The 12,533-nt window shown below is 53.7% G+C and overlaps 1 protein-coding gene across 1 annotated transcript in view; it reads left to right on the top strand.

Annotated features, from left to right (window-relative positions):
* Positions 1–12,533, top strand: part of ADAM12 (ADAM metallopeptidase domain 12) — a 302,117-nt gene that overhangs the window by 179,842 nt on the left and 109,742 nt on the right. Inside the window, exon 5 of the mRNA XM_047072487.1 lies at positions 5,076–5,152. Coding sequence (XP_046928443.1) covers positions 5,076–5,152 — 77 coding nt within the window. The remainder of the gene's footprint in view (positions 1–5,075; positions 5,153–12,533) is intronic.

The raw sequence follows: 12,533 nt of genomic DNA, 5'->3' as shown, positions 1-12,533 counted from the left end.
TCTTGTTCGGCGACGCCTTTACAGACAAGAGTGTGATAAAAAGAGATGGTCGCTGACACTCTTGAGGCTGTTGAAAGGGGTTGCTTTGGGGATGTTTGCAAGGGGAAGTGTTGGGATCCTGTAGCTGCAGGAGGAACCCAGGACCTCCCTGGGTATGATGGATGCCTGCTGGGTCTCTCCCTGGTGTGGCCACACTCACATCCAATCGGCCAAGTGTTGGCGAGTCCACGAGGCCTGGGGGATTCCTGTCTCTTAGCATCAGTCGATGGGAGGCAACATGGCCCTTGGATATGGATATGGGGGCAAACAGTCCCCTGGAGATACCTGAGCAGGCACAGCTCCCCCCCAGCCTTGGCCACCGAGGGCAAAACCCCCCAGAGAGCAGGAGGCCACCTCTCTCCTACTCTTTGTAATCACATTCCCAGCCAATTACGTGGCACGTGGTATGATGGGCACGTCTCTCTTAGCTGTGATTCTATCCACATGACTGCATGATAAAAACGATACCCCATTTGTCGGAGCACGTAATGAATCCTGCTGAAAAAAATTAAGACTTCACGAAATTATAATTGTCCTGGAGAATCTGGAACTTGGGGTGCTAGTAATTATGCCTGGTAATCGAGGAAGGTAACTACTTCTTAGATTAGTCAGCGGTGAACAGCAGGCTTGCTCGCTGTCCCAAGGTAAATCGAAAGCAGTTTTAGCGCCAAGAAATAAGCTCTTAACTCTGGTAGTGACTGAGAGACGGGATTGTTTGGGGATCAGTTTCTGAGAGCGAGGATCCACCCCTACCTCTTCTGTCAGTGGTACTCCAACCCCGTTGGTGGACTGGAAATTAATTTTATACTAATTTGTTCTCAGCTCATGCTTTAATGAGCTTGTGTTTCTGGGTGTTTAATTTGAAAGTACGTTTGATAAATACTCTATTACAAAATAAATGGAGACTGAGAACAAATGAGTTTGAAATTTCCGAGGTCAGTAATTAAGATTATTGTCACTATTGGGTTTTTCACTATTTAACCAAGACTCAGCTGCCAATGCAACATTTCACGATTCTCCAAAGCGAAGTAAGTTCTATAATGGATGATGGGTAACAGACAAAAACGAAGATTCTGAGGGCCCCGGGCACCTAAACTGGACGTCATCTACTGCCCTTTTGTCTTCCGAGTCTTCTCCACTCAGACATGCACACTGGGCACCCAGGACTGAAATCCCTTCCCTGGGATCCCTCTGGTGCCCTGGGGCATTATAATCCAGGTACACAGCCCCCTCATGTTTACAGAATTGCTCTCATGCCTTCCCCATGTAACAGGTCGAGGTATCTAGAGAGAGGGGACCGTGGAGCCTTTCAAAAGTTATTTCATGTGGAAATAAAGAGGCAAGCTGGCAGCAGGTCTGGGTGGGTACCTGATGTGGCAGGCTGGGCAGGTGTCCCCCCACCACCAGCCCTGGGCATTCCTTCCCAAGCCACGGGCACACTGGAGAGGTCAGCCTCACCATAGCCTTGAGTGCTGTGCTCCTGCCCTGGAATCTTCCAGCCAGGGAGAACTAACCCTTGTCCCTGAATTGCCAACCCCTCCTCCATGGCCTCCTGTCTTTGCACGTGCTTTCCCTCCGTGAGTAGCTCCCTCACCTGCCTTCACCCCTGGGCACCTCGCCACCCCACCCCTCGACATTGTCTGGGGGCCAAAAAGAGCCACAGAACCTTCATTGTTTGCAGTCAATATCATCAACAACATTAAAAAATCCAAGATATGCTACAGGTTCATACAAACTGTAAGCTAAGCTCGTAAGATGATCTGACACAAGACAACTTAAAAAGAAACTAAAGTTTTCCTTTCTATAAAAATAATTGCTTTATTTTTAAAGGAAAATAAATTAAAAATTTATTTATTAAAAATAAATTTCCTTGACATAAAAATAATGTAAAGACGTTATAGAAAGATGTATAAGACATAATAGAAAAAAGATCCCATTTGTGGTATCTACCCACTACCTTGGAATAAGCCTAATGAAAACTTTCCAACAGCAATATGCAAGAAAATCTAGGACTAGATTGAAGGACATTAAAACAGCCTTATTAATGGAAACATACCATGTACATGAACAGGAAACATGGATCTCGATGGATTCTTAACCACATTATTAATATACTAACAATATAATCTCAACGGATTACTACAGAGCTTAAAATTTGATTCTGAAATTCACTTGGAAGAGAAAATAGGCAATAATATCCTAGAAACATTCGAAGCGAAGAACAGAACCAAAGGAAACCTGCCCTCAACAAGGTTGAGACAGCCCTTGAATAAATGGTTCCGGAACACCTGGATCTCCACATGCAGAAGAAGGAAATTGGGCTCCTACTTCAAGCCATATACAAAAAAAAAAAAACAAAAAACAAAAAACGAGCCTTGGAGGGGGCTCGGTTGGTTAAGCATCTGACTCTCGACTCTGCTCAGGTCATGATCTGACAGTTTGCAAATTCAATCCCCATGTCAGTCTCTTTGCTGACAGTGCAGAGCTTGCTCAGGATTCTCCCCCTCCCTCTCTCTCTCTCTCTGCCCCTCCCCACCTTGCTGTCTCTCAAAGTAAATAAATAAGCTTTAAAAAACAAAGCGGATCAGGGGCGCCTGGGTGGCTCAGTTGGTGAAGCGTCCGACTTCGGCTCAGGTCATGATATCATGGTCCGTGAGTTCGAGCCCCGCGTCGGGCTCTGTGCTGACAGCTCAGAGCCTGGAGCCTTCTTCGGATTCTGTGTCTCCTTCTCTCTGACCCTCCCCCGTTCATGCTCTGTCTCTCTCTGTCCCAAAAATAAATAAACGTTGAAAAAAAAAAAATTAAATAAAAGTGGAAACAACCCAAACACCCATTGACCGATGAACGGATAAGCAAAATCCAGCATTTCCATACCATGTGATATTATTCAGCCATAAAAAGAAATGACCCATTTCTTTCCCAGCTAAGGGAGCCTTGAAAACGTCATGCTGAGCGAAAGAAGGCCGGGCACAAAGGGCCACTTCCACAAAACGAATGAGTGAGCAAATTCGTAGAGACAGGAAGTCGATTAGTGGTTGCCAGCAGCTGAGACAGGAAGGGAGGCCCCAGGGAAGTGACTGGCCGTTGTGAATGTGCTAACACACTAACCGTATGCTTTTAAAAGGTATGTGAATTTAATCTTACTCGAAAACAGAGAACTCGTTCTCCCTGACATCGAAATGTCTGATGGGACAATAGGAACTAAAACAGCGTGGTACTGGCACAGGAAGGGACAAGTGGAGGTTTGTCACAAGCGGAGCAGCTCGTGGCACACAAAAGCAGGGCTCCGTACACGTGTGGGCATCCCGTATATAGCAGGTAGCAGCTCAGAACCTAAGAAAAGGGCCAACGGTGGGAGAGGAGCACTGGGTCTTAGTTTAGGGGGGAAAGTTAGATTCTCACCTCACACCCCTCAAAAACTAAATTCCAGATAGATTAAAGAGCCAAGTATAAGACTACGGGAATAGACGATAAAGAAGGACGTCTGCGTGACCTTGAGGAAAGTCTCCTTAAGCAATACGCAAACTTCATAAAGAGAAAGACGAAAAATTTGACGTTGTAAGAATTGGAGACTTCTGTTTCCTACAACAAAAGATATCGTAAGTTAATAATAGTAGGCCAAGTATGAACCTCCTGAAATTTTGGAGAACTTCTAGAATCAATAACAAAAGTCAAGACAGCAAGTGGCTGGCCTTCTCATCTCCCGTCTTGAATTGCCTTTCAGATGGTCTCAGAATTTTGTCCTCTCCTCAGTGACAGATAAACTTGACCCCTTTGAAGAAGTGTTATTGGATGTCATTGGCCACTCAAACCCCTGCGGTCCTGTTTCTTAGCAAAGTCAAGGTGGTCTTGGGAATTTGGGGTTTTGTTGGGCAGGACGGCTGGCCACCAAGCTGTGCCCTGGGGAAAGCGAGCAGGCCGCCTGCCATGAGGAGAGGGGCCGCGTGCCCAGGTGGGCTCAGCAGGGACGGCCTGGAGCCCACGAGCCCACCTCTCCTCCTCCACCCACGACACTGCCCTTGGCTGCCAGGCCCCGCAGCTGGCATGTGGAGGCCGTGAATGAGGCCAGCTGAGTATGCCCCGCACTTCCTGCCCGTCAGCCTCTTAGCTGAGGCTGCGACATGACCTTCGCCTTGTTGATTCTGGACGGATATCGTCTCAGTAAGGAAGCGTCCGTGCCGCGGTCTCTTTTTTGCAAACGGCGACATTATGAGACGTGGGTTCTGCAGGCATGTCACACGGGGATTTTCGTCACGGATGGAGAAGACCTTCCTATTTTGTCTTTCCTGCTGAGAGAGGCTCCCAGCTCTCGCCTGGGCAGTGCGGGGGGGGGGGGAGGGGGCCCTCCACCTCCTCTGTCATCTGCTTTTCTGTTTTCACAAGCCCTAGGCTTCGGCCTCATTTTATCACATTTCGCAGTGTGCTTAAATACCCCGTGCGGTTCCCCATCTGGTCACGAAAGACAATTTACAGGGGGGTAAAAATGGCGGGGCCTGTGAGATCTGTTCTGCCGCGGATTTCATGAGGCACCCCGCGTCAGGGCTTTCCCGAAGGGTGTCAGAGAGACAAGAGCAGGACTGGGGCGCAGCTAACACCCCACTGATCATCCTGAAGTAAATCAGGCCCTCGTGCCAGAGATCCTGGCTGGGTCACGCTGGGTTTAGCATGAAATATTAAGGGGCACCTGGGTGACTTACTGGTCGAGCGTCCGACTCTTGATTTCAGCCCGGGTCATGATCCCAGGGTTGTGGGATCGAGCCCCACATTGGGCTCTGTGCTGAGTGTGGAGCCTGCTTGGGATTCTCTCCCTCTCTCCCTCTCTCCCCCTCCCTCCCTCCCTCCCCCACCCAGCCCCTCTCCCCCATGCTCGCTCTCTCTCAAATAAATAGAATTGAAAATAAATAAATATCAAGACCGCTGGTTCAATATTTCATGCCAAAGAGACACCTGTAGCTGCCAACGCGTGAAGGTGATTGGGGGCGGTTGTGAGCGGGCGAGAAGACACCGAGACTGAGCCTCCCGTCTCCTCCTTCCAGGGTCACTGTTACTACCACGGACACGTGCAAGGGTCCTCCAGCTCCACAGCCAGCCTCAGCACTTGCTCTGGCCTCAGGTAAGCGGCTCTGGTCTGCCCCACAACTGCGACCTCTTCTTCTCAAGCATCGAGAGTAAATGGCAAAGGCAGAGAAGCCCCGCCTGACAGCTCGCAAGAGCACAGCGTGCCCCGGGGGCTTCCGTTTCTCTGCCACCACAGACTCTTTCTAGAAGGTTCTACGGGCCTGGTCAGTCGAGAGCCACTGAACCGGCGGAGTTACTCCACCCTAGGATTTTGTGACTGTCTTTCGTTTATGTGGCCCGTGTGCTCAGTAATCCCCGGTGTTAAGAGGTAGGACCTCAGGTATTGGCGTTCGGGCTGCTTGCTTGGTACACAGGCACGGGCCTCCTGTCGCTAAGAGACAAAGCAGAGGAACCAGTTTAACAGAGTTCAAGGTGAGCTGAATACAGGCGTGGGGTGTGGGGGCTTCTGCTACGAGGCTGTGGCCCGTGTCAGGACACCGTTCTCTTCTGTGGCTGGACGAGCCCGTACAGCTCATCCTTCCAGACCACACTCATTGGCCACCAGCTGGCTCTCGTGCGCTCCCCGGCAAAACCAGCCTGTCTGACAAACTTCCAGCTGCCTCGGCCTTTTTCCTGGGTTTATTCACTGCCTTTGTGAACCGACAGCTTGAACCCCCCAAGCCCTGCTTTGCTTGGGCCCCGGGGTGCCTTCGGGGACAGAGAGAGGACGGCCTGGGTGCCAGCTTCCGTGAGACCAGGGCTGCGTCCTGCGTCAGCTGTAACGCCACGTCTCTGGGAGTCCCATGTGGGAGCCTGCACACACACACACACACACACACACACACACACACACACACACAGGTCAGTCAAGCTCCCACAAATCTGAGGGAGGTGGTGACCACACTGGCCCTCGTCAGGGTGTTAGCCGCAGATGAAGACAGAGCCTCAGTGAACGTTAGCGGGAAATGGGCGCGTTCTCAGAAGCGGTGCCTCCCATTAACCCCGACACATGTGACAAACACGCCTGGACTAATAAAGGGCAGCGGTGGCCTGTGCCTTCCTGGCCACACTGGCAGCGGTGAGGAGCTCTCCAGCGCGACCCAGAACCCGGGGCCCGGCGCGCGCCCTGGTGTCCCCTCTGCCCGCCCCTTACTCTCACTCGCGTGTCAGGTGCACAGAGCCGAGCGGCCCCTTCCACCCCACCTCCCTCTCCCGTCCCGTCCCCACCCCCACGTGCCCTCCATTAACGCACAACGTGCGTCCTTCCGAGCCGCCACCCACGCTTTCTGACCCGGGCCACCTGCACAATTTACAAAGGTCGCCGGAGAGCATCCTGCCTCGCTCAGCAGTTTGTTTTTGTGTTTGGCTCCTTTGACACCCATCCTTTCCGGCTGACGTGGGGCTGGCTCCTTCCTTTGACAAATACGCTTGAATTCGCCGCGTCCCTTCGCACGCTCCCCGATGTGCACGGAGGTGGCTTTCCAGCTTTTCTCGGTTGCAAACGCTGCTGCGCTGCCCGGGGGGGCCTCGGACGCTCTGTGCCTCCGTGCGCAGGCCCCGGAGGAGCGAGTGCTGTTGTGACAGTCCCGCCACCCTGTTCCTCCACGTGGCCGCCTCGCTTTCCACTCTGGCCGTCGGAGGCGAGCGCCGTCTCTCCTGACATCTTCCCCCATCCCTGAAATACCTGCTGTACTCAGTGTTTATCACTGGACTCCGACAATATGTACAAACAAGCTCACCCTCCCCCCTCCCCCTCCCCTCCCAATTGGGTAAAATGCCAGCTGTGGCCTCGTCCTGTGCATGCGAACCCCTACGCGTGCGTGTGTGTGTGTGTGTGTGTCTATCTTCATAAAAATAGTCACATCACACAGTTCACCCTCCGGCTTGCTCTGTCCCCTGATCCTTCTGTCTCCGCAAGTCAGGAGGCAGAGACTTGAATCTCTTTTTGGTTCACTCCACGGAGGGCATACACACACGCACGCTTCTGCGCACGATTGCTTTTAGAAAGCGCTTTTGGTATCCCGTCCGAGTAACGCTATGGAGCTCAGAAACGCCCGCCGATCTGATACGAGAACAGAGCTATCTTGCTGTTGTTGGATTTGCTGCTCTGCTGTTACTCGTTCTTCGGCACACGTTCCTTGAGCGCGTCCCCCGTGCCAGCGCCGAAGGACGCGGGGGGTGAGCCGTGCGGCGCCTGCAGGAAGCACATTGCTGGCAGAGGGAACAGTACGCGCGAAGCCCCCGAAGCCGGAAAATGCCCGAGGTCGGGGGCCAATGTGGCTGGAGTGAAGCAGGAAAAGGAGGTGGCGGACGCTGAAGTCAGAGGAAGAACGGAAGGGCGGGATCGGGAGGGGCCTTGGCCTCCCTCTTCTGTATAACGGGTGTCACGGGAACCTTGTGCTGAGGTCTGACTTACCGTTTCCACAGGTCACTGTGTGGCCACCGCGCTGAAAACAGGCTGTAGGGGGTACATGCGAGAGCAGAGCTCAGCTAGATACCTTCCCAGTAATCCTGACGAGCAGCGGGGGCCTGGACGGGGGCCTGGACGGAGCCGGCACCTGCAGACGTGCGAGAGTCCAGAGACGTCCAGAGACGTCCAGAAACGTCTTCAGGGGTTTGGAGAGGCTGGTGACTGTAGCATCTGCACACTTCTGACCATTGCCTTCTCCACCGAGAGTGCTCTGTGTCTGAGTCTCATGCCCCCGAGGTGGCGTGGGGCACAGCTACACGAAAGGACCAAGTCCCTGCTCCTGAGTGACAACGGAGGAAGCCATGGGGAAGTCACTGACGAGGCAGGGGTGGCCATACAGGCGCGGGCCCAGCAGGCGTGGTGGGCACCGGTAGAGGTGACGAAGCACCTCAGTCGCAGGTGACGATATGCAGAAACGAGGACAATGTCTCACCTTGGAGGTCCCGAGGGAAGGACTTCAAACAGTGAAATCTGTCTTGAAAGGCTGTTGGGGGAAGTGGTGCCAGCCCGGTGTCAGCTGGGGCGGGGAGGTGAAAGGATATTCAGGAGAGAGTCGGGGGGGAGGGTAGTTTGGGGATGGACCGTGAGGCCCAAGAGCACAGTGGGAAGGTTCGAGGGGCAAAGAGAATGAGGCTGGGGGCCAGGAGATTTAAGAGCTGTGTGGGGCCAGGGCCCAGTCTTCATGCAAAAGCCAGAGCTCAGGCTCCTGGGGGAGACAGAGGTGAGCAGAGGTGAAGGACAGGATGGGGTCAGACCTGATGGCATCTGGGACGAAGGGGAGTGACCAGTTCAAGGCGGATGATCGGGGGCCGCCACGAGATGTTTCTGCCCTCGCACACAACAGCCCGAGCAGTGAACCAGCTGTGCAACAGTGGACAGGTCACCCGGCCTCTCTGAGCCCCAGTTTCCTTGTGTGAAAATAGAGATAAAGTCTCCGGCTGAAATGGTGGCTTTGAAAGCAGATGCAGCGACCTATAGGAGAGCCAGCCCTGTGCCTGACCGTGAACGAGCAGCCGGCGGAAACACCATCAGACTCTCGAGACTGTCTCACGTTCTTTGATTCTGGGACCGGGCCAGGCGGGAGGTATGCTCACGCGGTACCTCTGGGCTCATTCTGTGCAAAGCTGTACTCTTCCTGAGGGAACGGGGTTGGACACCCGCAAGGCCATAGTGGCAAAGATCACACGTGGGACTCACAGACACCCTGCCCTGTGGGGTACCCAGTGGGCTTGAAAGGAGAATCTCTAGTACACACGTGGAAAGGGAAAGTCCAAAATGTACCGTTGCTTCTCTCTGGGGCCTAAAAGATGGATCTGTTTGTTTAAAGGCCATTTATTGAGGGCCAGGTGCTTCTTCAAGGCTTCAAGTTAATATAAAGGCCGATGTGAATGAAGAACAGGAAAGCTAATTCCAACTGGCTTAAAAAAAAAAAACAAAAAACAAAAAAAAACAAGCAAAAGTTGGAGGTAGTCTCATGCTACTTAAAAGGCCAGGAGTGGCTTCAGGCATGGCTGGATCCAGGGTCTAATTAATGCTACCAGAGCCCACCCCGTCTCTACTCTGGCTTCCACCTTCTTCTTTGTTGGTTTTATTTTCATGCACAGCTGATCTTTGTGGTCACACAGAGGCTGCAGGCAGCAGGCAGCTCCGGGCTTACATCCTCAGAGGGCAGGTAGGAGAGTGAGGGCTGTCTTTTGAGTTCAGCAGAGTTCCCCAAAACGCAGCTGATTGGCCCTAACTGGGTCCCAGGCCCATCCCTGAAGCAGTCACAGTGGCCAGTGGTAGGTATGACGCGCTGGTTTAACTCCCTGAGCCAACCTGGGGGTGAGCCATCCCCAACCCTGGGAATGGAGAGTGGGGAGAGTGCGTGCATCAAGGGAAACCAGTGAGCTTTTGCCAGAGAAAGGACGAATGAGGGCCAGGATCCTTGGAAATGAATGAGCCCCCTCCACACATTGATGAAGAAGTTTCAGACCGTCCAAGTCCAGACGTATCTGGATCGGTCTGATAATAATTTTCAGGTGATTTTTCATAGGCTTCTCAAACTTTTTTTATTTTTTAAGGATATCTTTTTCCCCCCAATGTTTATTTATTTTTGAGAGACAGAGACAGAGCATGAGCGGGGGAGGGGCGGCAAGCGAGGGAGACACAGAACCTGAAGCAGGCTCCAGGCTCCGAGCCATCAGCACAGAGCCCGACGCGGGGCTCGAACCCGTGAACTGTGGGATCATGACCCGAGCCGAAGTCGGATGCTCAACCGATTGAGCCAGCCAGGCGTCCCTCAAACTCTCGATGGGTAAAGAAAACAGGGGTATCTCCGAGGTATTCCTGAGAGCTCCTTTTTATGATAACGATTTCCTAACCAGTGACATTAACTAATTTTCTTAAACGAAAAGGAAAAATTGGAGAGTATTTCCCAGAGTGATATTCAAATGGGATAAATCTGCCCTCTGTGCTTGGCCACGGCCCTCGGTCACAACTCCCATCCTTCTTCCCAGGGCTGCCCCCCAAAGGGGCAGGTCACTGTCCTCCCACACAGAGAGGTCAGCCTCTCTCCCCAGATTGTGCGGTGTCCGATTCCCAGCCTGCACCCCTCCTCGTCTCCGGCACTTGGACAGTGTTCCCTCCCGGGCGCTTGGCACAGACCTTCATCCGACCAAGAGGAACCCTGGCAAATACTTGTGGCTGGGGTTTCAGGAAAAGTCAGAAGAGCAGGTACTGGGCCATCTGGGGTCGACCACCAAGAGGGGTGGGAGCGGCGGTGGGGAGCCCCGAGTGGAGATGGCGCTCCTGGGAATTTCGACTTCCCAGATCGTTGTGCCGTTGTTACAAAAGCAGCAGACCGTGCATCGACAGAGAAATTCCGGAGTTGTGTAGCCAACCTTGAGATCCCGTAAGTGGAGAATCAGACCAGAGAAAAGGCTGTGTTCCATCAACTGCTCTCACTGGAGGAAGAACCAATGGAGACGGCCGCTAAAGGAGAAAGGCAGCTAGCACGGCCCCAGCCGGTGGATTCTGAGAAAGAAAATAGGGATTCAAAATTAAACTCAGTGTGGTGTGACCCCAAAACACATTCAGATCGAGGGCTGTGGAGGGAAACTCAAATGTCCTAGGGGACACATGACTTGGAGGCCAGCAGATTGCTTTTGCGGAGAAGGAACACCCTGCTCTGCTTCCAAAGGGCTCGATCAAACCTGGGCCGGCCAGGAGAACTCAGTCCCGGAGGAGAGAAGAGTGGGGACAAGCCACCAAGTCAGCCTTCTTCATTTGAAGCTGAGTGGGGAGGACGATAAGGAGAGAGAAGCATAAAGATCCGGGTAGAAAGCAGGATAAAAAAGGAAAGAGCTCTTTAATCGAGGGGAATGCAGTGCAAGGCGGAAAACAGGCCATAAAAGTGAGTGCGGCCGCGGAGTCTGTCCCTGCTTCGAGAGGACTCCGAGCCAAGTGCAAAGTTCAGGCATAAGTTAATTTTCTACTACGTCGCACGTGGCCCCGAAATGCGCCGTCCTCGTCGGTGCAGTTTCAGGGCGAAGATGCGGGATTCTCCTTTGACGTTCTGATCTGTCATTTGCTCTCCCTGCTCGGTGCCTCGCCCCCCACCCCTCACCTCACCTGCCTCGGGGGGGGGGGCCCCCATGAGCATCAGAGACTCCTCCAGGCCGCAGAGCGCGGGGACCCAGCTGTCGCGTTGCCGGGGACAGAACCCTGCTCCCGCCCGAGAGGCCCTAAGCTGCCAGGATGCACACCCGGCCCCGGCACACTCCCCCGTGTCCTGATTTGATTCGTAAATGCCACCTTCCCATCCCCGTCCTGCTCTCTGCCTGCAGCGGGAGCTCCTTGAGGGAAGGGACCGTCTGGCACCATTTCCGGTTCCCTCGCTCCGCCCGCTCGGTTCCGACTCGCGTCTGGCACGACAAGTCTTGGGGGCTCACGCTTTGGGGATCGGCCAAGAGTTTTGCCATCGCCTGCAGGCGTGGTGGTTGAAATTCGGCTTAAACCTAACTCAAGCCCACCGTTCAGTTGATAGATGAGGAAACTGCCGTCTAGAGTTGCAGACGAGCATCGGTTATGAGAATAACTGTACTTCGACATGGGGGTTAGGATCCTGGGGCGCAACGTGCACACGCACGCACACTTACACCGTCATACCCGTGCCCTTGCACACTCACACTTGCATGCTCGCACGCACATACTAACACATGTGCATGCACACATATCCCGTGGGGTGGTGGTGACATTCAGGGGACGCCAGACTGCGTCCATCATTACAGTTTCTGCTTTCACGACGGGAAGGCCAGAGTTATCACCACCACGGTGCGGAGCAGCTGAGAGGCTCCGTCATCCGGGGCCCCGTCCTGACGCCCCGGCTGGGAGCTGCCGATCCCACAGCAAACGACACTGTCCCCGCTTTCCTCCTCCCAGCTTCTGTTGAGAGAGAGGGAGAGGGAGAGAGGGAGGGAGGCATCTTCTGCGTTTATGCAGGGCTCTGCATTCTTCGTGCGACGCTCACCAGAGCCAGTGGGTGTCACACTCCTCAGGTGACAGATGCAGAAGTGGGGTCCCGGGGTCGCTCGGCTGCGTCCAGCAAAACCACCTCAGTCCCAAGTCTGGCTAACCCCTCGTTCCATATTAGTCCTGCTAAGCCTTTTGCACAGTTTGGAGCCTATCTTCTTGTGCAGCCCCGTCGTCCTCTACCGTGAGGAAGCTCCCCCTTCCCAGCCGCACTGGTTTCTAGCTGTTTCCAGAACATGCCTCACACATCTTGCCGTCTTTATCCCTGGTTGCCCCTCTGTGTGGGACGTGCTTCTCTCCCCACCTCCCATTTGGCTCTGGAAGGTTCACCAAGTCAAATGATGCCTCCTTCACGAAGCCCCGCCCCGACCCCAGAGCCCATCCAGGGACCCAGGAGTTTGGATTTGGACATTTTGGACTTTTGAGGGAGAGCGGAGCAGGGGCGAGCCGACAC

Source organism: Lynx rufus, unplaced genomic scaffold (assembly GCF_022079265.1).
Source record: "Lynx rufus isolate CCGP_SWC_20201006 ecotype Redwood Valley unplaced genomic scaffold, mLynRuf1.p SCAF_11, whole genome shotgun sequence".
Classification (NCBI taxonomy): domain Eukaryota; kingdom Metazoa; phylum Chordata; class Mammalia; order Carnivora; family Felidae; genus Lynx; species Lynx rufus.
Note: the sequence above shows the minus strand (reverse complement) of the source record. Positions and strands in the feature narration are given on the sequence as shown.